Below are 26,462 nucleotides of genomic sequence, written 5' to 3' on the forward strand. Positions count from 1 at the left end.
TTCTTTTAATACTCTTTAGACTTTATCCTCATACTATGAAGTTTTTTCGTAACTTTATACTATAATATTCAAAGTGCAATGTGAATTAAAATATAATATAAAATATGGCATGAGCCAGGAACATTGACTAATCATCACAAGAAAGACAGTCACAATACTGGGCTGGAATTGCTGCACCTTCTCCCAACCTGCTGAAGCATTATAGAAAAAATTCTAGCAGCTGTTCAGTGATGTAGAAAATTCCTGTTTGAAATAATAATTTTAAGTCATGCTATTCACTTTAATATACCCAACTTAAAACTAGCGTCATCAAAACTAAATTTAAATCTTTCCTGGTCTAAATCTTTTGTACAAACTTAACGTACTTTGATTGACAACATAAAGAAGACAGTTGAGATCGTTCCATCTTAAAAACCAGTTTGTGTTTTATTTCAAACAGTTTGGACACCAATAGAACCAGCCCTCATCCCCAAACTTCACTGCATCTACATGTATTCAGAATGAACTTCAGACAGCAGTATGTGCAGCGGCAGCAGCAGCCCACACAAACACTTGACAACTCAAGAGAAGGATACAATTCTTTCCTTCCGATCCCTTCGTAGCAAGCTGAGAAGCCCCAGGAGTTTGAATCTATTCTGAAGGTGTGGAACTGTTTTAATCCTTAGTTTATTTAGAATAATATAAATAATTAGGTTTGTTGTCCGTTAGGCTGCTGTCTCTTTGCACATGAGTTAGTTACAATGTACATTATCAGTGTTAATGACACATTGAGTCACTTTCCGTCCGTCAACATACTGGTTTCAAAACATTTACATTCTTCGTGAGTGAAAAGTAGGGGAAGATGTGGACGTCCGAAGCCCTGAAGGAACATTTCAGAAGACAGAACTGAAACTGTTAAAAGGAAAAATCCACCCGCAGATGTCAGTTTATTTAATTAGTTATTTGGTGAGAAAATGTTGGAGCTTCCGGTTTCCCCCAACCCAGCTCATTTACTTTCCCATATCTAATACATGAAATCTCTCAAATGAGAATCTCCCGGTTATTTGTTTGGTTAATGTTAGCGTAAGCTCTAGAAAGAAGCTCTCACTCTCTGCAGATGACATTCTATTTTAAATCATGAATAAAATCAATAAATGATCATTTGTTGATTTGAAACAATGTCCTCAAGCCTCTGATTAGGTGAATAATCACAATGTTGATGACCAGTTTAATGTGGCATGAGTATCCAGGTAATGCGATTTTTGAATCCAGTACATAAAGTACTGAAAACTCAATACCAAATGATTGGTCCGATTAATAGTCGTTTTTGTATTTTTTGACCAGATAAGGTGATGACTTTACTTTTGCTGTAATTCATTTAGGTTACTTTCATTATTGTACACAAATACAAAAAACTAAGTAAGTTATTTAGCTTTACCGATACTTGATATTTACGGCTAATATCAATATTAGAGACAATATATATTTGCTTGTCTCTCTCTTGCCTCTGATCAAGATTATGTATTGACTGGAACATTTTACGAATGAAAAATAAATTCCGTGGGTCTGAAACAACTTTCTAAACAACCTCAAACATATCACTGCCATTTCTGTACTGCAGTTGTGTATTACTTGGACTTACATACAATACCAATACATCTGTAATAAAACAAGATCGGCTGTTAGACTATCAGCTTATCAGGACTCTAGTAAAAAGTTTTAGTTAAAAAAAAAAGAAAAAAAGATTGGGTATCAGTACTGGAACTCTGATATTACAATGGAAGCAGTATTGGAAATTGATCTAAAAAAAGAAGACCCATTTAAAGCTTGCTACTGAAGTATACTTTTTGAAACTGAAAATATTTTTTTTTTTTGGTGAAGCCAATATAGTCATCTTTTAATGCTCTTCAACATTGTGATTATCAACAACATTTCTCAAGGTGCCACCAAGTCATCAACATTTGACTAGTTATTCACAGGAAAAAGTAAACTAAACACCAAACTATAAAACAGGCTGAGAGACAAGAAGAACCAACCGAGAGACAAGAAGAACCAACCAACAGTTGATTTTTGTGTACTTAAAGTGGATTTTTCCTTTAACACAGTGACACACAGGACAGTTTTGGTCAGTTTCTCTCTCCACAGCAGTTTGTTGTATGGAGAACTTTTAGTTTTCTTCATAGTAACTGTATCTTAATGAAATCAGTCAGTTTTTTCTGTGTACTATAGTGTGACCAGTCAGATTAAATATGAATTAATTTACTTTGGGGCTGTTTGGTTTAGGCTGCCTGGGATGCCAGATGGGTGGGTTGTTAATTTTTGAGCACCAGGCATATGATTTATTAACAGAATAAAAAGTATTTTGAGACATAATATCCACATTTTTTGATCTAGGTCTGCTGATTATTTCAAGCAAGCAATTTATATTCCAATAATAATATCTGTATTTATGTACACATCAACATCTCTCGTTACATACTCCCAAATTGAACCAAAACAATCTTTGAATAGGCTTTCCAGAGCTGCCTACACATGAATGGTAGACTAGTAAATTAGTGAAATATATCAAAAACAATGAAACATCTAAGAAAAAGAAGATAACAGACATTCATAATAATAATAATATTTATAATATTTAAATGAAAAAAGAGCTTTGTTTCAGCCAAAATGTTCAACCAGTCTTGTTGATTACAGACACGTACAGTTTTGGGGACCAATGATTTCCATGAAACTGCATTTCATTAAAAGACAGATATAACCTGCTTCAAACTGAATCTGTGGACTATTATCCCCCAAATAATGTGCTTTTGTGCTTGTTTTTGTCGATTTACATGATGAATAAATGAAAACTCATTAAAAAGCTTAACATATGAACACATCACTTGGTAAATACATTAAGGTAGCTTATAAGTCCACAGTTTCTGTTGGGGCATGGAAATAACCTGTAAACTAGGTTGTCTGACTTTCAAAAAATTGTAGAATTTATGGAAACGAAGTGGATTGATCCCAAAACAGATTTAACACCACGCAAAATATCTTCCTTTCATGAAGATTAGTTGAGTTTAAAGCTTTAGTGCGTAATTTTTTGATAATAATGAACGTCCGTTACATTCAAGCCAAATGAATTGATACAAAGCTAATTAAGACTATCAGCTGGACAAAACTCTCTCTGTATTTCTCAGCATTGCAAGGTTTAGAAAATGGTGTCGTTCAGCGACTTTCGCGCGGAGAAACTTGAGTGAAGATAATTACCTCTTTTGAAGAGTTTTTTTTATCCTCCGTGTCCTCCTTGGCTACTAGCAACTGTGTGGAGGAGGACTGGGGGTGAAGCGCATTCACAGAAGGCTTGTGGCATGTGGATGCACCGACAGAATTGATGTCATTACTTAAAATTCCTCATGGGGGAGACAGAAACTACGCACTATAGCTTTAAGGGTAGCAAAGACAGGAAAATAAAATAGTGTTGACTTCAAAGCCTCAACCCAGTGTAAAGTGTTTTGGGACGCGTCATCTGAAGTTGCTCCCTTCCTTTTCAGTCCTTTACGGCGTTTTGAAAACTAAGTAAACAAGTGAGATATTCTTGAACAACTTAAAACGCACACTTCTGTCGTCGTGATAAACAGATTTTAACTGCCACACAAAACTAAAAACAGGAGTGACTAAGAGTTTGGATACAAACTAAATTGGGGCAACAGATTACCCTGACCGCCATTACTTTTGCTTATCAAAATAAGACTCCAAAGGAAATAAAACAATTTCAGAATAATGTATGTAGAAATAGTATTTGTTACAAATGAATGTTGTAAAAGTGCTTTTCTTGTTTTAGCAGGAGAGAGAGCAACTTTAGATTATTGAGACATGCCCCACTCCATATGGTGTTTTACAGGTCAAGCAGTAGCAGCAGCCCTATTTTTATTTTATTGTACATTTAACATTCAGATAATAGTTGACCCATTGCCCGGGCAACTCAACTACTGTAGAATATAAACATCTTTAAAAGCTACAGGCATGTTTCCGTTCTCTTTCCATCTGCTGCAGCTCTGTTACAAAGAGTGACAGGGTGAGCTTGTTTGTTAACCTTGGACAGCCCAGTTTGGTGGAGCCTCACGAGCTTGGCGGTGTAAAACACTTTAAAAAACAAGTCTAAAAAAAAAATACATTTGGTTTGTTTGTGTGTTAAATAATAAAAACAACAGAGCTGATAAAGGAGGTTGTTGCCCATCAGTCGGCTCGAGTTAACAAGTAAAGGCTTTAAAATGGCTCCCGTTTCTCCTTTCCTTAGAAAAATTCAAACCCATTTGAAAGCATTAATTACACTCTTATCTCAGCATGACTACAACTCTTCCTTGCAACAATCAGAGCTCAAACGATTAGTCGATTAACTGGTCAATTGACAGAACAAATGTATTCCACAATTATTTTGATAATCAGATACAAATTAAAGTTACTTATCCAGTAAAAATGGCAAACACTTATTGGCTATAGCTTCTCAATTTTGTGAGGAAGTGGTATTTTTTATATCAGTGTAAATTGAATATTTTTTGCTTTGTAGGAGAACTTTGAAAACATCCCCTTCGTTTGTGAGAAGGTAAAATGTAATGTAATGTAACGCATTTGTATTTGTTAAAATAGGATGTCTCAACATTAAAACAGAAGTTGTTACCATCTGGAAACCTTGCCCTTTGTGCTAGAGATTGATTACAATTAAATGAAAGTAGGGAACTGATCATTAATCATACTCGTCGCTATAGAAACCATCCGTGTAATTTTTTTGCAATTTGCTTGAAAGAAACCCAAATCTTTTGAAAACGGGCCAAATTTGACCCGAGGACAACAGGAGGATTAAAAGATATGGAGGAGAGGAATCCATTTTAAAACCACTGAGACCTGTGTCTCAGCAGTTTTCGCCGTACTGCATGAAATATGCCATGCCGTCAACAAACAGTGGACGAGCTCCACATCAGCAGACCGTTAGCATCACTCAGCATTACTGAGCGCTCCAATTTAAGATTCTGGAGTGAAAAACATGTTATGTAAAAGGTCTGCCTGCCAGAGCTGCAGCTGCAGGAGAAACGCTTAAGCCAGAGTCAGAATTTGCCGGCGTGTGATTGGTGGCTGATATAACGAGGTGTACTGAACCAGCTGCAGCATCGGCATATGTATGGAGGTGTTAAGAGTTAGATCTCCGGAAATAAAGCATTAATAAGGAACAAAAAAGGACAAAACACTAAATGCCGACATTCAACCTGTACGTAGTGTGACAGTTTGGGTGTCATAACTGACTTAAAGGAAAGGAAAAAGTATTTGTCTCTGTATGTGTCCCTTTAATAATGGTACAAATGTGCATATTCTGGAATTTTATAAAGTCATAAAATGTTATACACAGATCTTTGAAAGACTGTGCTTGCTGTCATAACCACGAAAAGCCCGCTTGAAAATAAAGTTAGTTCATGTTTATCTTTTTAACTGCTGTGGCACAAAACATGACCCGTAATGGCACTACACACCAGTTATTTTAAAACTAAAACTTTGACCAGCCACTTTCACGCACTGCTTTACTAGCTAGCCTTTAAAAACTGAAACAGGATTGTTGGTGATCTGTGAGGCTCATTGTTTTTGCCAATTTTTGCTGAAGAATGCCTAGATTGGACAAACTGACTTTAACTGCAATTTACTGAAACCGAGCCCCTCTTTTAATGTAATTGTATTTTTGGACAGCATTTCGTATTTTTTTTCTCTCTCCAATTACCTTTTTTTTTTTTTTTTTTAATACTCAAGATAATTTCTTGGTAAAAAACTAACCTAATGAGCCTCTCTATCGGATTCTTCCACATCTCTCTGGTGGCTTGTTTTCATTTCACGCTCTATAACACTATACGTTATTAGCACCACTTCATGATACAAACACTGCAAACTAGCAACTTCAATGAGCTGCGCGCCAAGTACACGTTCAAGATTTTCAATCACTAAAGGCTGTGTCAGTGGTTTTGGCAGGTGGGGCTTTTAACAAGGCTGTCAGATATTAGTTTCTCCGTGTGCAGAAGGATTTTTGGGGAGTGAACGCATGGTACCTGTGTGTTAGCCTAAAGCTTATTTAGCACGGTATATTACACACACACACACACAAAAAAAAAGAAGACTGTGATGACACTGGTGGTTACCGTGACGAGGAGGATAGCAATCCTGTGTCTCATCTGAAACAGTTGATTTGGTTACTCTACATCATCTCAACAGTCCCAAACGGCTTTTACCTCCAAAAATGGATCACTGTGGACACGGCGATGTCAGCCTCTTGGATTGGTGTTACTCGGTCTTCCCAGTTGCCCCAATGCAAAGCGAGTGTTACAGATTGAGCCATCTTGTTGGTTTGTTTTAAAGTGCTTTTTGCAGTGTGGGCTCAGAGGATTTGAATGGTTGTAATCCAGGAGGCTGGCATGCGACCTGCACGTCTTAACCGATCCGAGTGGCGCACCAGTGCAAAGCTCCCCCTGCAGGATATAGAGCCTGGACGCTTATGTGAGCCTACTGGGCGGAGTCGGTGGCAGCCATAAGAGCCTTCCCCTCTGTTGAGTGACAGTCTGTGGGGGATTTACCGCTGTCTGGTTCAGTCTCTGGACTGGTAGAACAGGATGTATCCTGATTCAGAGTTCTTGGAAATGTCCGATGTCAGACCGTAGAACTCCTCGATCGCCTGAGCATCGATTTTCTACAAGAAAGAAAAAAAAAAAGAAAAAAAAGATAAATTACATAGAAGCAGAGTATGGATATCCGGTGCGACTTCACCTACTTACAAGGGTCCATGGAGAAAGGAAAAACGAGAACAACTTTGTCGGACCAATATTCCACAATTATTTTGATAATCAGATACGAATTAAAGTTACTTGTCCAGTAAAAAATGGCTAAAGCTTCTCAATTTTGTGAGGATGTGGTATTTTTCTCTTTTTTTATATCACTGTAAATTGAATATTTTTTTGCTTCGTAGGAGAAAACAAGAACTTTGAAAACCTCCCCTTCGTTCGTGAGAAGGTAAGATGTGCACTTTTTACTGGTTTCTGACATTTTATAGACTAATGAAGTCAAATGTATTTTGGATTGTGGCCTTTAGATCGGTGAGAACACTCTCTACCAATTTCCTTGTTAATTTGGCCTCCTTTGTTCTTACGACAAACAACTTATTCTTTAATAGGATCGTTTCTTTATTGGAATCGTTTGGAAAATTTGGTTTTGAATTTGATTATTGGTTACAAATTTACCACGCGCAAGTTTTGGTTTCTGTAGCGGCCAGGGATTGTTGTGTTGCAGCCATGGAGCACAGTAAGTGGCACTCTAAAGTGAGGCAGAAAAAGCCAGGTAAAACTGTAAATCACCATTTGATCAATGTTACTCTTATCTGTGAAATAAGCATGTGACCCATTTCAACTCCACCCCTCAAGAATTGGAATCGATAATCAATAAGAACCGGAATCAAAAGGAAGAATTGGAATCAGAATTGTTAAAATCAAAAAACAATGCCCAACCCTATTCTTAAATGACGTGAAGGATGACCGCGATGAAGGCCACAAGATGAGATGTGCTGGTCTGACAATAAAGTTGTCCCCAGCCACGCTTCACTTAGCTTAACCCATCAGAAAGGCATGTTATAGCCCTGACTGTTTCTTATTTGGTGTAGCAGTGTTGTCCAAAAAGAGAGAGGGAGAATGGTGCTGAAAAAACTAATTGCAAATAATATACAGTGCCTTGCGAAAGTATTCGGCCCCCTTGAACTTTTCGTCCTTTTGCCACATTTCAGGCTTCAAACATAAAGATATAAAACTGTAATTTTTTGTGAAGAATCAACAACAAGTGGGACACAATCATGAAGTGGAACGAAATTTATTGGATATTTCAAACATTTTTAACAAATAAAAAACTGAAAAATTGGGCGTGCAAAATTATTCAGCCCCTTTACTTTCAATGCAGCAAACTCTCTCCAGAAGTTCAGTGAGGATCTCTGAATGATCCAATGTTGACCTAAATGACTAATGATGATAAATAGAATCCACCTGTGTGTAATCAAGTCTCCGTATAAATGCACCTGCTCGGTGATAGTCTCAGAGGTCAGTTTAAAGCGCAGAGAGCATCATGAAGAATAAGGAACACACCAGGCAGGTCCGAGATACTATTGTGGAGAAGTTTAAAGCCGGATTTGGATACAAAAAGATTTCCCAAGCTTTAAACATCCCAAGGAGCACTGTGCAAGCGATAATATTGAAATGGAAGGAGTATCAGACCACTGCAAATCTACGAAGACCCGGCCGTCCCTCTAAACTTTCAGCTCATACAAGGAGAAGACTGATAAGAGATGCAGCCAAGAGGCCCATGATCACTCTGGATGAACTGCAGAGATCTACAGCTGAGGTGGGAGACTCTGTCCATAGGACAACAATCAGTCGTATACTGCACAAATCTGGCCTTTATGGAAGAGTGGCAAGAAGAAAGCCATTTCTTAAAGATATCCATAAAAAGTGTCGTTTAAAGTTTGCCAAAAGCCACCTGGGAGACACACCAAACATGTGGAAGAAGGTGCTCTGGTCAGATGAAACCAAAATCGAACTTTTTGGCAACAATGCAAAACGTTATGTTTGGCGTAAAAGCAACACAGCTCATCACCCTGAACACACCATCCCCACTGTCAAACATGGTGGTGGCAGCATCATGGTTTGGGCCTGCTTTTCTTCAGCAGGGACAGGGAAGATGGTTAAAATTGATGGGAAGATGGATGGAGCCAAATACAGGACCATTCTGGAAGAAAACCTGATGGAGTCTGCAAAAGACCTGAGACTGGGACGGAGATTTGTCTTCCAACAAGACAATGATCCAAAACAAAGCAAAATCTACAATGGAATGGTTCACAAATAAACCTATCCAGGTGTTAGAATGGCCAAGTCAAAGTCCAGACCTGAATCCAATCGAGAATCTGTGGAAAGAACTGAAAACTGCTGTTCACAAACGCTCTCCATCCAACCTCACTGAGCTCGAGCTGTTTTGCAAGGAGGAATGGGCAAATATTTCAGTCTCTCGATGTGCAAAACTGATGGAGACATACCCCAAGCGACTTACAGCTGTAATCGCAGAAAAAGGTGGCGCTGCAAAGTATTAACTTAAGGGGGCTGAATAATTTTGCACACCCCAATTTTTCAGTTTTTTATTTGTTAAAAAAGTTTGAAATATCCAATAAATTTCGTTCCACTTCATGATTGTGTCCCACTTGTTGTTGATTCTTCACAAAAAATTACAGTTTTATATCTTTATGTTTGAAGCCTGAAATGTGGCAAAAGGTCGAAAAGTTCAAGGGGGCTGAATACTTTCGCAAGGCACTGTACTTCTGGATTGGTGGTGAAAGAGAAGTGGACAGCTTTAGAGAAGTCAGGCAGCTTCACTTTCAAGTGGAAAGACCCAAATAGAAACAGATATAACTTATAGGGAGTTAAAAAGACAAGAAAGAAAGTGAACGAAAGCTAGAACACAAGGCAGTGAGACGCAGAGGGAGAGAAAATATCCACAAACCATAAAAAAAATTATTAGTTTGCGTTTCTGCTCTGCAAACTCAGTGGAATCTTCCAGAACTCGGTCAGTTTCTGGACCACATGTTCGAGCGGGCCTCCTTCCCATCATAGTGGAAAAATACACTGGTGATGAGGATCAGCTTTAAACATCAGTCCTCGATGACTGTGACTGAGCAGTTTCCTCTGTATTCAAACAGCAGGGTGACTTCTCCCACTGCCGGGGAGATAAAAGTAAAATAAACCATTTTGATTGGGTGAAACTAGAACAATCGCTGAACTGGAGCCATACGTGGATCAGAAAGGACAAACAAAATGTTAGGTAGCGAATTATAAAGAATGTAGAAATGTTTAAAAAAAGGACCATACCAGTAGCCTGACGTGGTCCTACTCAGATTCTAGTTCCCGACCTCGAATTTTGTGGGCGGGGCTAAGTTCGGCTGGCATCCAGGCTACCATACCAGTGGCTTTGCATGGCTTTGGATGTTATAACTCATTTGCTACAACTCATTTCCACTTTACATAACAATTGACCCAACTACTTTGCAAACCATGCTGATGCGTTTTAAGCCCAGTTGAGACCAAAGACTTGCAACGACACAAAACCATTTTAGAATGTCGCAGGAAAAAGTTGGAGCGATCTGAACCGGCCCGTCTCAGCTCGACTCAAGCCAGCTGATGGTTTCGCTGCGACTCAGCTGTTCAAGTCGCAGAGGCTGGTTTTAGAACGTAAGGGACGTCACCTGTTTCAACAGCCAATAGAGAAGTCAGCTGGTAAAGTCAGCAATAAACTAAAGAAAGAAAATTATCCAAATTCCATTTTATTTTTATGTTACAAACAGCTGGTCTAAATGGCAGCGTTTTAGACGGAGCCTCAACGACCGCCCGAAAGCACGCTAATGTTATATGGTCAAGCGACCTAGAGAGTGACTGAAGAGAGGGAGCGGCCAGCGGAGTTAGAACAAAGCAGTGAATCAGAGAAATAAAACGTGTTTTCGCCGATTCAGCACTAGAAATGCAACTGTAGCAAGCGTCTCAATATCACCAACGTTATCCACATTCATATTTAGGCAAAACAAAGGATACATCCAGCTACAAAAAAGCCTAAAAGTCGGAAATTAGAACGGAAGTTATGGAGATGATACACCGTCTTGTCGCATTGGTGCGAACTGGCAGGTTTTAGAACGCTGCAGACCGACGTGTTGAAAGAAGTTACAAGCTTCAACTCGTCCCGTCGCAAATCTTTGGTCTGAACTAGGCTTTAGACATTTGAATGCTTTTTTGCCTGCCGTTCCAGGCAGCCACTGTTTATCATAAATTACTAGATTAGCAGACTATTGAAACATGCTTGAGATGCGGAATCCATCACAGCCTACACACCAAGCATGCAGTGATTTCGGTCAGTTACAATATCATTGTCATGCAATACAAATCAATAAGCACTTAAATTGTATTACTCCGCAATGATAACATAGTAACATTGACAAAAAAATGAATGCAGATGTCATCAATTACGTTTCAGGAGTCTGCTGATTGATTTTTCATCCCATATGGAAATTAATGGAAATCAATAGCTGCCTGGAATAGTAGGAAAAATACATTCAAACCCTAAAACACTAAAACATGTAAATAAATAAATGATTGAGAGCTGAAATTTGCAAAATCACTGGTATGGTCCTTTGGAGGCAGTAGGAATCGGAGTATTTTGGTGATAATCAAAAGTATAATCTAATATGAATAAATTAATGTTTTAAGATAAAATATGAATGTTAAGACAACTATTAATTTCTTTAGAATGCAACTGAAGGAAATCGCTTTGGTAGACTTGTCAATTGAGGTTTTCATCAATGCTGTGGTTATCTACTAAAAGATTATTGGACAAGCTTTATTTTCCAGGTCTGTTAATTCAGAATAATTTCCTAGGATGTTTACTAGAAAGGACTACGTCATTTTGGAATACATAATATAGGGAGGAGAATTTTTTGTTATACTTCAAATTCATTGTATCAAGTTCAGTATTAGCATAGATAGAGTTTTAGTCGGCTGAACATGCTAAAATGTAAAATGTATCTATAGGCAAGAATACAACTTAGATGGAGAATAAAGTTTCCAATAGTGAAAAATAATGGATATTTACTAAATGAAAAAATAAATGAAGCGTTCTTTCCAAGAAATTCTTCATTGCCCTGTAATTAGTACCAAATTATGTAGTTCTTTCCAAGAAACTTTCTAGGGAATTATTAGGAAAATAACTGTAAATCACAGACCTGTAAAATAAAACTTCATTGGTTCCTTTGTAAAGAATCTACAACATCTGATTGAGAATATCATTTATGCAAGGATTTTCTGTAACTTCCTTTGACTTTTATTACATTGCGTTTTCCCTCATGCAATGGCTGGGGATTTTTTTCTTTTTTTAAAAACAGCACTGCAACTGTTTGAACATTTGTTTCTAATACAGATTATACTTCACAAACCCTGGAACGTTTAACCATCATGACTGCACAGTCAGTTAACCGCTGATAGCTTGATTGCTGTGGCATACCGTTCTTTTTGGCGTAAGAAAAATAACAAACTGAAAGGTTACTTGGCCCCAGCTGAAACACAGCAGCATGCCGAGGCTTTGGCTGTGCACTGAAGTGGTCGACTGCCAATGACTTAAGAGCTACATCATGCTTTTGGCCAACACTACATACTAGTAACGCTATACGTCTGATTTCATGTACTTTAAAATTTGTTGCAGGGTTGGAGTTGCTGGTACATTCCCCTACTTGGATTGATCTTCAATATCACTATGCTGCTGTTGTAACAGCGTGCCGAGAGGGGAGCTGAAAACAGTTATCACGGTTATCACAGATGCTAGAAGTATGTCAGACTGTGTTGTTTTTAATGTAGGCTGCCATGTTTTCTCCAGTCAGCACATCAGAGAGGAAAGCAGATGGTTTTAGAGGAGAAGCTGCAGAGGATCGGCAGATCATGACAACCAACATGTAAATCTTTTTTTGAGTGAAAGACTGAAATTGTCAGTTGTTTTTTATAAAGTTAAAATAGCCATATGTTTTGAAGTGGTAGTAGAAGTAGTAGAAAGAAAGAAAGAAAGAAAGAAAGAAAGAAAGAAAGAAAGAAAGAAGACAAAGCAGCCGAACATGATTCTCATTCCAGATCTTGTCCACAAGGCTTTGGGCTAATCCTGTACTCTAATCTGAAGCAGGTATGCACTTCTTTCTGTTTTCTACCCTGTTATCTTCTTACATGTCTCCTTTACAAGTACTTTCATCTACCATTCTATTTCTATAATCCTATCCTGATTGCTAAACCCCTTTTCTTTTTTTTAGGCCTTTATTGACAGGACAGCTGAAGAACTGAAAGGGGAGAGAGAGAGGGGGGACGACATGCAGCAAATGCCGCAGGTCGGAGACGAACCCGGGCCCGCTGCATCGAGGAGTAAACCTCTATATATGGGCGCCCGCTCTACCAACTGAGCAATCCGGGCGCCCTAAACCCCTGTTCTAACTCCTCATTATTCAGCAAAGGTTAAGGTATCTAGGTTGGCCTGTCAAAGGAAATCCAGACAACATTTGAAGTGCCAGGATCTACACTGAGCCTGGAAGGATGGTTATTTGAAATTCCTGTCTGGTTCAGATAAGATGGGATTTTAAGCTTTGGTGTTCCTTGATTTTGGGGCAGAGGTTGCCCCTTTGCAACAGAGAAGGGTAACACATTGTTAAATGACCCAAAAGCAGTTAATCTTTGTAAAGTGGAACTAAAAAAAATTGTTGTGGTAAAGAAAAAGGAAACGGAGAATGAAAAAACCTCTCACTCACCTCTACGATGTCGTCATCAAACAGCAGCCAGAAGCCGTGGCTCTTGACGATGGTGATGTAGTGTCCGCGGTTTGGCCCACTGCAGAGAGGAGCAACAACAAGTGAGACACATTGATACAAAGTTAATTAAGACTATCAGCTCCACACAACTCTCTCTGTATTTCTCAGTAATGCTATGCTACGGTGTCGTCCGGCGCGCAGAAACTCGAGTGAAGATAATGACCTCTTCTGAAGAGTCCACCATGTTTTTCTTTAATCCTCCGTGTCCTCCTTGGCTACAAGCAACTGCGTGGAGGACGGTTGGGCTTGTGGCATGTGGACGCGTCAACAGTTTTGTTGTCATTACTTAGAATTCCTCATGGGGGAGACAGAAACTACGCACTATAGCTTTAAAGTTTTAGTCAAATGACAATGACAACTTCACTAAATGCAAAGAGTTGATTTATTTCCTTGCATTAGGAAGTTAATGACTTTTTTTTCTTTTTTGGTGCTGATCAGACTACGAACCAATTTCAAAAATCAAATTGATTTGTGGTAAATTTTGTTTTGACAAACAACCGATATAAACCACCACAGACCCTGCAGGTTTGCAATAGGAGCAAGGATTTAAAGAAGGTAAAAGAGGAACGTACCTGCCACAGTGTACGACGACAGCCACCAGGTCGTACATGCGGTCGGGGTTGGTGGCGTCCCCGGACGTGTTGAAGAGGCGCAGCTCCAGGGGGAAGACAACGCGATAGGACAGTTTGGTGTAGCGGTGCAGCTGGTCCATGTATTTAAAGCGCTTCAGGTGGAGGGCCAGGATCATCGGTAGCTTCTTTACCCTCATCCTGACAGAGAGAAAGAGACAATGAAACTGAAATCATCTCTGAACTGAACAATACACTCAACTTTTTGCTGTAAAGAAGTTTCAAATTACTAAGAAGAAGAAAAAAAAACAAATATCACAAAATAAAGCACATGGCTTGGAAAAAGGTCAGTGGAAACACATACTCGGAGGGAATAACACAAAGACAGACAGCGAGGGGACATCTGACCCCAAGAAGAACTCTAAAGGAGGGCTAAAAGCTTTCCATGTTGATACCATTATTGTTCCAGACCTATCAGGAACAAGTATGTTTTTAGACGCTTCCTCCGAAGTTGGCCGAACCTTTGGCTCGCGCTCTCACAGCATTCTGCTCAGTGTTAATGCGAGGTGCAGTTGCTGTTGACAGCATGGCTCTTTCTAGCTAATGGATGGGACTCAGTGCACTTAGCAAGCGCCCAAAAACAGTGGATGGTGTGTATAAAAAAAATACAGGACAGACACGTTGTTGTTTTATCTGGTTAGTGTGATAATTTAGCAGCGTCATTTCATAAGAAACTGAAGACAAAAGGAGCAACGGCCAGCGGTTGTACTGCTGCCGTGCAAGTAAGGCTAAATGCCCGACGAGGTGTCCATTGTCAGGTATTAATTAGCTTTGTAGCAACTCATTTGGCAAAGGCTTGAATGTAACGTACGTTTATTAATATCAAAAAGTTACGCACTAAAGCTTTAAGGGAGCCAACAAATGTTGTCACCCACCTTTTCTGGGCTTCCTGTTTGCTGCGACACTGCTCACAGTAGTATTTGTATTCACTACATAACGTCTCTGTGTTGCTGAAGCCCCTGTAAAGAGACACACACATTTACCAACACCAACCAACAACGTTTAAGAAACTTAAGTGTCATGATATCAAATTCAAGTTTTCTTCCATGGCTTTCCATATCAGGTGAGCATAAAAGACTCATTTCCCTTTCCATGGATGAGCACCGTGTTACCTGAGACAGTGAGTGATGGAGGTGTTCTGCTCCACATCCACCGACAGATCCAGGAAGTCCTCGTCTTTACTGCTCACCTGCAGTGCAAGTGAAGACACTTGTGACAGCGTCACAAAAGAACAAAAAAAAACCCCGCTTTTGCAATGCAGCATTTTGAACAGATGGAGGCCCACCAGGTAAATATGGAAAACATGATGTGTCCTTGACGTCCAACAAATGTGTTAAATGTATTTCCCTTCTCTTTAAACATTTCCAAAGCTGATGTTTAAGTATTTTAAACCCAGCATTGAGGTGAACAAAGTTTACACGGTGGGAGTCTTTTCTTCCCTGCCTTTAGCGGCCCTTAACAATATCACAATGTCAGTAAATATTGAGTCTGGCTTAGGGAGTTGTTTAATGATATTCTGTGCAATGTCACCACTACAGATCATTTTGTAGTCCCGTGAAACAGGGACAAGTATTTATCATCTTTTTGGATTTGGTTCACTTGGTTCCACAGTGCCCAAAACAAGGAAACCAGGAATCGTCATAAGTTACAGTTTGTATGGCCGTATCAAAACAAAACTGGATTAGAAAAACACATGCATGAATAAATTTTTTTTTTTTTACTTCTACAAATTTACTATTTTCAGCAAATTGAAAATCAAGATTTGAATGCATTTAATCAACGTTACGCCAAACTTAAATGGTTTTGAGCATTAAATGCATTCAAATCTTGTAATTTTGTATCAGTTTCTTTTTGGTTTGTCCTTCCTGGGGACCAGTAACAACTAATACATTAATAAATATAAAAATTTGTTTCATGTTTCAAATGCCCCTAAACCAAAACATCCTCTTTAATTTATGCAATTTTTGGTTTAACTTCTATTACAGTCCTGCCTGTTTTATTATTTATCTTATTATTTCATGCCGAATGTATTTTGCGTTTTGAAAAGATCAAGGTAAATAAATCATAACTTAAATCTTTACAAACTGCGCCAGAGTTTGCACAGAAAATGGACTTATTTTTCCCCACTTACAGCTTCACAGTTGAGGCAGCGAGTCTCGTTGGTCAGTGTTCCCTGGAAAATCTCATGGACCCAAGTCTGTTGTGTCTCCTTTCCTCCTTCCCCTTCTCCTCCCTCACTTCCTCCTCCACTTCCTCCTCCTCCACCTGTCCCTCCTCCTCCATTCTGCACCAGTTTTCCATTCTGCTGTCGCTCCTGGCTCTTCTCCTCCTGCAGCAGGTCTGCGATGGTGTTGAGGAGGTAGTTGAGGAATTCGTGGGCGTCCTGCTGCATGTAGTTGTCAAACAGCTCTGAGAGGGACGGATGGAGAAAGACAGAAATAAAAATTCATAGAGTCACTGAGTAGTAGTAAGAGGAATATAGAGAAGGATATACATAAAGAGAAAGAGATGGACAGGGAAGGAAGAAGTGTTAAAGAAAGCGAGAGGAGAAAATGAATGATCAGCATGTGTTGGCGAGGAGATCTGGAGCCAATTAAAATCTCTTCTTTATCATTTGCTTTCCGCTCCAGGATATGGCTGACAATTTTATTTCCTCAGCTGTGAGATTAACGTCTCAGCTGACATAACCCCTCGCCTCCCTCCTTTTTCCCCCCTATTCTCTCCTTTTCCGCGCTCTCTGCTTCATCCCTTTCTCCCTCGCCAATCAGCTAACTTCGCTGAAGAAAGAACGTTTCAGATTTGACATTTCTACAAAACACCTGGTGTTGGATTGGAGGTTTTCCTGGGGAAAATAACAGGAAGTCATGCGTTTAGGTTTGTGACAGAAGCAACAGCTGTGAAGTCAAACCCTCCACTTTGACGAAAATCAACAATCTGAACATTTCTAGTGGTTTAAGCACAGGAAAAGATCCCGCTCTCCTTCTTTACAGTACTATGTTCTCCCGGAACGATACCTACCATTTTCTTTTCTCAGTCGTGAGATGAATTTCTTGGGAGGGATGACTCCGACTTTCTTCTTCTGTGTGGCAATGCTGTTGAACAGGTCGGATAGACAGGTGAGGAGGGACTCCTTACGACGCGGCTGCACCTGGGGGAAAAAAAAAAAAAAAAAAAAAAAAAAAAAAGGTACACATCATTCACTCCACAGAGACTTCAACAAACCCCAGACAGTTATCTTTCTCTCTGATGCGCAGAGCTATGAAGTACAGGTGAGGCCACTTCCAGCCTGAACCTTAACATTTTTGTCTAATCTATGGGAGTGATATCACAAAACCATAACACACACACACACACACACAAACAAACACGACCTATGTAACTTATAAGTTTTTTTCAACTTCTTCCTACTCCTTATTTGGATCATTTACTATAATTCTGAAAGATGTTTGCTGAGGATTTAGTTTTTGTTGGTTTTCTTGCCTGTACTGAAATTATTTTTTAACATGTTCAAAATAAACTAACAAAAAAAAGAGAGGAAAAAAATTGTTAAATGAAGTTTTAAATTCTCTCTCTCTTTAAGTTAACAAAACAACAGATACATTAATTCTCTTCTCCCGAAGTGTGAACTATTATTGGCTCAAATACAACGCCATCAGTTTTTAAGATAGGACACACTCTCTCTCTCTCAGATACCAAGCATTCCTAAAGCCTTTTTTTTCTCCTAAACGTGAAATACTTCCATCAAAGCACAATGTACTGTAAATTCCACATTTATGTAGCTTGTTCAAGTTTATTTTTAAGTGCAGCTAATTCTTCATTCTGCTCATCAGTCACATATTCGCACACAACTCTGCAGTCGAGCTCTTGGACGCAGTTTGAGCAACTTTGCACTTTTCAGAGCTCCTAATCGCTTTCTATTTGTTTCCACTTGTCGGAAATTGTACTCCCTCTTTGGCGGCCAAGCATGTTACAGAAACCATTCAATTCAGATATTAGATAAGCAAACAATCTTTTCTGTAAATCATTAGCAACAGTCCACTGCACACCCAGATGTTTTAGGCTCTGTGTTACACGAGCCATCAGAAACAAGTTTTAACCGATACAGATCCAGTTTTTGTTTTTTGCTCGAACCATCGATTCCATCAGTTCTGATAATATGTCTCTTGTAATGTGGCAACAACGATAAAAAAAGGTGTATTGGGGCAACAAACGTTAAGCAGTGAGGGGATCGGACAGGATGATAACAAACCCACTAAGTTGGTCAAAGTTATTTGGATAGAACACAAAGGTGTATGGTAAAGTTGGGATTCCTAATTTGACATATAATACTTAGTAGTAGTAGTACTAGTAGTTGTGCACACACAGTTTTCCTGTTCAATAACACACACTTTTAGTTGCACCTCCATTTAAAGTGGTTTATATAATCTGGCCGAACATTTGACACTTGTTCCCCACGGTCTGATTTTCTGACTGCTCATTTTTGAAGAAGAAGGTATACTGTCCACGCGGGGACTTGAACCATCAACCCTCCGGTTCCCAAGCCAAGTTTTTCTAGACTGAGCTACGGCTGTCCCATTGTTGTTTGTTTTCATATTTATAGCTGGTTATGAAAATAAAAACCCAAGTTGTAATAAACCATTGTTCTCTTTTTTATTATTATTATTATTATTATTATTATTATCCATAATGCAAAACTTCCTTAATGCAAGTTCACTCTGTAGTGCAGGGACTGGACCTCGCTCCATTCCTCTGCTGAATATTTAAATATCTAGTCCTTGAGTATAATACGCCATCCCGTTTTTCAAACATATTATCCAGAAAATCTTATATTCGGACCGATACTTTATTATTTTCAGGGGTATTTAAGTGCATTCTTTTAGTAGGAGTATTTAGTCCACTGTACAAATATGAGGACAGAAACACTGCTAGCCGATACAGCTATGGTGTCTCTCTCATCACTTACCTTGTACGCCAACACCTTCTCCCTGAACGGTCGACAGAAATACAGAGCCTGCAGCACTGAGTTACAGTAGCAGGTGTTGCCAAACTAGAAAAAAGAAACAGAGACAGAATGAGAGACACAGAGACAAAGAAAGATACAGGACTAACGGTTGATTTACGCTTCTGCGTTAAATGATTTGATTTACGCTTCTGCGTTAAATCAACGCCGTTGGTGCGTACGTAGGTACGTGGAGGTGCGGACCCTACGGCGTAGACTGACGTGCACCTCTCTAAAAAAATGTAACTACACGACGCGCGTCGCTCGGGTGTGCCTTGGTAGCGTTGCATTCCCCCTAGTCTTGCTTTGCCAGACCCGGAGAGTCTGGCTACTCCACACAGCATTCGGGGATGGGAGGAAAACGTGCTCTGGTCTAATGGCATTTCTTTAAACCAATCAGAATCGTCATGGGCGGTGCAAAACTCCGCACAGAGGCGCTGCAAAATGCTTGCTAGAGAAAACTCAGATTGGACAGATAGTCTAGCTAGCTGTCTCAATTTACCCTGCAGAGATCTGAGGAGCTGTTAACCATAGTCCTCAGAAATCCACCGAATTTAAAATTCTAACACAAAGAAAGCGGAAGGAAACGGGAAAATACATGCATTCGGCGCGAAAAATTTCTCTCACTCGCTCTACCACACACTCCACGCGCACACACACCCTGCTATTCTCTTAAAGAGATCGACGCACAAGTATAAACTTCAGGCCACTTACGTAGGCTACACGGAAATATGTTGGGGCAAGAGATATGTTGTTGTACTTGTTTTAGCAATATTACATTTTATACCATCTGAGGGGGGCAGTTATGCATGTTCTTGACTGACACTTACGTTGACCAATCCAAAGTAGTGTTCATTAACGGGAAACTGTTCCGGTCCAATCTCCTTTTCCAAGGCAGAGGCATTGGCGCCCTGAAGAAGAAAAAGAGAAACACTTAATGGATATCCTCTGTGGTTAAAATCAAAGATGTGCATGTACAATCAGTGTCACAGTACAGTAAAATAAATATTTATTTTACGTAAAATTATCCATCAGAATCCCTCCTTTGCCCTTTTGTTTCCTCATCGTTGTGTTCCTGCCCTACTTTCTCTCTGCTCTGCTGGACTGTCAATCATCTGTTTGTTGCAGCTGTGCTTTCTGCTTCATTTTTCCAAAAAGAATCGTAATACTTGTCATTACGTTTTTCATAACTTCACATTTCATTATCTTACAAGACAACACATGAATCCAGCATTATAGTTGAGTTATGTCACATGTGGGAGCAAACATAACAGTATCTGTTGATCGATGCCAGGCCATAAAATGTTATTGTAAAAGTAGTCAAATTGGGCAAGATATACCGTCTGTTTTGACATTCAGATGGTGCATTTGTTATTATAGCCCACTTCCTGATAGTGTGCTGTGCTCCAAATTTTCCTTCCATGACTCAGCTGTAAACTGAGTTGAGTTTAAAAACATCAACAACAAGCTGAGAGGCCATTTAATAGTATGAGTGCACTCATACATCAGTTGGTACAACAATAACAATGAATAGACCTTTATTTGTGGATAAGTGTGCATTTGTATTTATTTAATATCTGCCTTAACAAGCCAACTTACTTCAAGGTAACAATTTGAAAGTTTGCATTTTACATAGAAACTTTCGATGAACAACCAGGTAAGATGTTTTTTTTAGATTTTAAAAATCAGAAAAACTTATAAAATGAAGTTTAATAAGATTTTGAAATTGTAAAATGAGGTTCAAAGGGTAAAAAAGTGTGGGGGGGGAAACTGCAAACATTGAAAATGTCAAAATAAAATGTGTGCACAAATGATATAAACCGTGAGGTTACACTAACACTCAGAGAAAGATCTGATTATAAAGAAAAGAAAGAACACACAAAAAAAAATATGTGTGTGAAATTTAAAGTTCCCACACTGCGTAAGACACTGAAATCACACATGCACACACACACATTTAGGGGATTTTCAAGCCAAGACAATAAAGCGGTTTGTTTTTTAATGAAACCCATGTCTGTGTTGTGAAGACTGAAGTGACTTTATACATTATAGGTTAAACAGCAGATTTCTGAATCCTTCTCAAAAACATGACTTTCACTGTATGACGCGGTTTAAAACTCTTTCTTGAATCAAGTCTATGACTCATCAAAAAACCTTTTGCCTCTGGATGTTATTTGGTCTGAGCTCCTAGAAATCAAATGCTATATGAAGGCAGGAGAGAGAGACAGAGAGAGAGACAGAGGAGGGGGATGATGATGATATTAACCATGATACAGCTTTTCCTTCAGGCGTGAGTGACTACATAGGTGGAGCCACTCAGTTGTTACTCATCATCACAATGCAGTCCATGCAAAGTCAACAACGGGATGCGCAAATGGAGGCGTGGCTGAAGGTACAACACAACGTCCAAACATCGCAGTGTTGTAAACAAAGCCAGAGCACACGATGTTGGAAATGCAAACGGAGAAGAAGGCAAATTTCGGCCTGGAAAACGGGAGAATGATTGCTTTAATATGTGCTGTAAACACACGCTTGAATTCATTTATGTTTTCAGGTTTGAAATGACTCCGCTTCCTGATTGATGGAAATGAAAGCCTGCTGGCTGTGCAGGGCAGCTTTAAAAACTTCTTAAAAAAAAGGCACCAGTGTCAGTGAAAACTAGATTCCAAACAGCAGAGCTAAATGACTGCGTTGTTAGACACTGTGATCATAGTTATTAATCGTGATATCAGTCAGGAAGATGCTCTGATGAAAAATAGTTTGCTATCAGCATTGCGACAACCTTATTTTCTGCTTTGAAGAAAAGAACGTTTTTTTGTCTGGAACCTTGTTTTAATTTAACAAAATAAGTAAGCCTGTACAAGGATGTCAAAAATCTGCAAAATTATGACAATCGAAGGCTCCAGAACAGCTACTAAATGGACCTTGTGTTGTGGGGAGACTGTTGTGTCAATTACGGTTTCTTAGGTAAAGAACAAACGTTCAGTCTTCATTTTTAAGGCAACATGGACGAGAAGTCCCTTAGCACTAACTGGACATAGTGGTCTGACTGTTTTGGCGGTAAAATTATGATTTTAAACTTTTAATGTGTCATCATCAGAGAATAAGTAATCAATAACAATAAATACTGGAAGTATTCAAACTATAGAAATGATTTTACTCATGCTGATAAAAGTTTTGGTGTCAATACCTTACTTTCAGAAATCTAAAAAAAAGAGCTTCTACAAAATCCTGAGCTAAACCATTTACCATTTCATTGGTAACCAAAAGAAGTATTGAGGTTCAATTCCCAGCCCCAATCAAAATGTTAAATAATCTGCTATTCCAATACTATATATTCCCCAAACTTGGAAGTTACAGTTGGGATATAAGTGGTCAGGTCTCTCAGAGCTGGGAAATACAGGCCTATGAGACTAGACATCAGCTGGGATTCTGGTTACTGTGATATTGAGATACACTATAGCCAATTATCTTCAATTTGTCTTTAATGCAGAATTACAGTCAACTGATATGACTATACCTTCATACACTGTGTGAATTAAACAGTAACAACTGTATTACCTGTAAACTACTTTTTCCTTCTTAAAAAACATCAACATTATTCCCCAAAGTGCTGCTACAGTATGGGAACTGAGATGCAACTGCCCAGCTCTGGTTTTTGCAGCCCTCTTATTGACTTTCACAGGTTCAACAGAAACATTGATTTCTGAAAAGCAAATACCTTCCGGGCAGCAACTGGTAGACTGCCAAAGTGGCAAACAGACTGAACAAACCTGCCAGCCACAGCTAATATTTAGACTGGTTAGTATTGGTCTAGTAGGTGCTGGTAATTTGCCACACAATGGTGCTGGCCTTCACACTTAAAAGGGTTACATGGCCTGGTGTGCGGTCTTTAAAACACACACACACACACACACACACACACACACACACACACACACACACACACACACACACACACACACACACACACACACACACACACACTAAAAAGACTGCAGCAGACTCTTCTGTTGCATACAGTCAGAATTGACAAGCAGGTCCTATAACTGGGGAATGCGTGCTAAAGCTCCCGTGTTTATAGGATCTACCAGCTGATGGTGTCTTTGAGCAAGGCGGATCCTAACCTCTGACACTGATCAATACAGAGTATCCTACTATTAAAACCTTCTAAAAAGCCATTTAGGAGCAGAAGACTAGTGAAGGTTTAATTAATTGAAAGCATTAGATGTGCCGAACTAAATACACAGAAGATATACATTAACACGAATCCAACATATTATTAGTAAAGATAAATCCTTTTTTAGTTAATGTACACAACATTGATGAAAAGCTTACTGGCCTGTAGGCAAGGTAGCCATCCACAGATACAGTTAAGCTTAATGATTCACTGTGCCACATTTAAACAATAAAACACGATGTATACATATATGAACATGCCAACAATTTTACTTTAAAAGCTTGGTATTGTATGCAGCATTAAAACGGTATGTGTAAAGGCTTTAAGCAGCCCACACGTTATTGTAGGCCCAGTTTAATATCAAACTCAATTGTATGAAATATATGTTTTAGGGGGTCCCTGCTCTGTCTCTTTTCAGCTAAGGGATCATTGGCCTAAAAAACGTTTAAGACCTCTTAGGCTTAGAGGGACGAAAAAAAGAAGCACAAGCACAACACATGACACTTCGACTTGTCTATTATTTCCAAGTTGGGAAGTCGTTCTTCCGACTTCAGTGTGTTCATGAGCTTTAAGTCGTAATGTGAGAAAAACTTGGATGCTACCAAGAAGATGTGATGCATTTCATTGCTCAAAGTATTTAACAACATGTTGATATCTGGTTCCAGTATTATTTCCAGTTTGAAGCTGTATACTAGTGGTTTTGTCCCAGACTTGTTGCTGCACCAGTACGTTACATTCCATAAAATATTGCTTTACCTGACTTGTTATCAGGGTTAATGCTAATAAATAACGGTTCTAACTAATCTAGGTCACCCTACATGGACAGCAATTAACGGTTACAACCTAATATCACATTACGAATTACACGTGAGCAAAAATTTATATGCAATACGTGAATTCATAAAAGGTTTCTTATTATTAACCTAACATTTATTTTTCGTCCGCCGTGTTACTGCGTAATATAACGCCAACTCAGAAAGTCGTGTGGCAAAAATTTCGCCGACTTTCCGAATTGTTGTTCCGAATTAAAGGGGACTTCACGAGAATGTTCCCAATTGGGAATAATTATTCCAATTATTTCGACGCCACTTGAATGCAACATACAAGCTAGCTAGTTTTCGCCCTTCTCGCATAAACAAACTAACGTTACAATCCGGGTAATAAACTGCCAAACAAGCTTGGTCTGTGCTTAATAACACCCTGTTTTAAAACTAAACACGACTATCTCCGGAGCTGGAGAGCTAACTGTTAAAAGGCTACAACTTTCTGGAAACCCTGAGTGTTATTATCATGTTGCCCTGTAATGTTAGCAAACAGGCTAACAGAGCAGCTATCTTTAGCTGTCCAGGCTTACTAGCCCGGGCACCGGATAGAGGCGCAGCGCAAAAATACCAACGTTAAAGCCGAATATCAGCTCCTTACCATCGTACAAATCGAGGCGATCTTTCGGACTGTCATCAGTATTTCCATCCGTAAGCCGCCATGTTGGACCGAACCCCGATATTGAAATTAGAGCCGATGCGGCTGCAGAGTTCCGGGAGAGCTTTCTGCATAGTGCCGTCAAAATGCACAGAGTAGGCTAGCATGCACGACTTCCGGTCTTGTATTTCAAAATAATACGCCAACTGAAAATAAATAACTGAAAATTAATAAATGTGTAATTTTACCATTAATGGCCCCTGATTCTGACAACAGAAGCAAAGTTAATAAAGAATTATTGCCAAAGTGTTGATTTTCGATACTAATCCCCAATCAAAGTTAGATAAAATATAATATATAAATGTAAAATAAAAGATATATTTGTGGTAGACTGTGTACAGTAATTGCAGAACTGAATGTCAACAAGAGTGTATTTGCATAATGAGAAGTAATAAATATATACTGTATATATAGAGATGTAAACAGGTTGTAAGTAAGTGAAGTATACATAGGAAAAGTGACAATACATAGGCCTACTATATAGTATATATAACTCTCAAAATGTCCTTTTTTCCTCATAATAGCAAAATATATTTTTAATTGAAGTAGGTAATTCATTCAGTTGTTTGAACTGTGCAGTGCCTCCTCTCAGCACTGCAGAGGAGGGTCTGGCTAGTCCACACAACATGCCGAGAGATAGGAGAAAAAAAGTGCTCTGGTTTATTGGCATTTCTTTAAACCAATCACAATCGTTTTGGGCGGTGCTAAGCGCTGGACGCAGGTACGGTGCCTCTGCAAAGTAACCTCGGGAAGGAACTTGTTTTGGTGGAACATGTGCATGTAGGGAGGCAATCTCTGGAATTAAAATGGCAGTCAAGTGTGTGATAAGAATTTTACTCAAAAAAAGGATTTTTCCCAAATTTGAGTTCGAGTTTAGAATCCCAACACAAAGAAAGCGGAAGGTGAGGGACATCTTGCCGAAAATGAGAGACATCCGACGGAACCTCCGGCGGCACCGGAACAATTCCATAAATGAAACGTCTTCGATATAGACTAATTCACTTTTAATGGTTAACTTTTCTCACCTAATGCTTCAACGTGTTATTTTTATTACACTACAACATATTTATGCTCTGAGGGAGACTATGAGATGCACTTGAAAGCTCCAGGAAAAAAACAATGAGTTTACCTTAGATAAGAACTTGTATTTTTTAATTTGTTGGTGAAAAATGTATTTGTTGTATCTTATTTTGAATGTAAAACAGGTGGCTTCCGGTATTACTCGATGTCTCTGGCAGCTTCCTCCCGTCCAGCCCGGGGAGGCTGTGAGGGAGTGTCACCGACTCACAACTCTGATGGCTTGTTCGATTCCTGACAAGGTGGCTAGAAACGGCGGGCGGTGCTTTTGTAAACATTTAGGTCTCACTATTCCATAATTACGCCCAAACTTTGTGTCCTTGGGGGTTTGAGAGAATCCCTCATATAGCATTACTACCAGGGGTGGAAAGTAACTAAGTAGCCTAAACTTGAGTACTGTAGCTTACTTAAGTATAATTTTGAGGTAATTGTACTTTACTTGAATTTTTCCATTTTCCATTTACCCCACTGCATTCCAGAGGGAAATATTATAGCATATTTTTTACTCCACTACATTTTTTTTACCCAGCATCCCCACCTTTAACATGAAAAAAGTATGCTTATTATAATCCACATACCGTACTCTGAATGGGCCATTCTGCATATTGAGTATTTATATAGTATATGTGGGTTAGTATATTTCCATGCTAATACTTTAGTAATTTTACTTTACATTTTTGAACAGATTACTTT

The 26,462-nt window shown here is 39.0% G+C and overlaps 1 protein-coding gene across 1 annotated transcript; it reads right to left on the reverse strand.

Moving 5' to 3' along the window:
- Positions 1–400: 400 nt before the first annotated feature.
- On the reverse strand, positions 401–24,787 carry usp12b (ubiquitin specific peptidase 12b). The gene is made up of 10 exons (XM_039821618.1): positions 24,636–24,787; positions 19,864–19,944; positions 18,998–19,081; positions 17,053–17,182; positions 16,166–16,443; positions 15,147–15,223; positions 14,910–14,993; positions 13,978–14,175; positions 13,346–13,424; positions 401–6,685 (listed from the first exon to the last, which is right to left on the reverse strand). Exons 1-10 carry the CDS (start codon positions 24,681–24,683, stop codon positions 6,584–6,586), a joined length of 1,161 nt encoding a protein of 386 aa, XP_039677552.1. The 5' UTR covers positions 24,684–24,787; the 3' UTR covers positions 401–6,583.
- Positions 24,788–26,462: the final 1,675 nt, after the last annotated feature.

Source organism: Perca fluviatilis, chromosome 14, assembly GCF_010015445.1.
Source record: "Perca fluviatilis chromosome 14, GENO_Pfluv_1.0, whole genome shotgun sequence".
NCBI classification, from domain to species: Eukaryota; Metazoa; Chordata; class Actinopteri; order Perciformes; family Percidae; genus Perca; species Perca fluviatilis.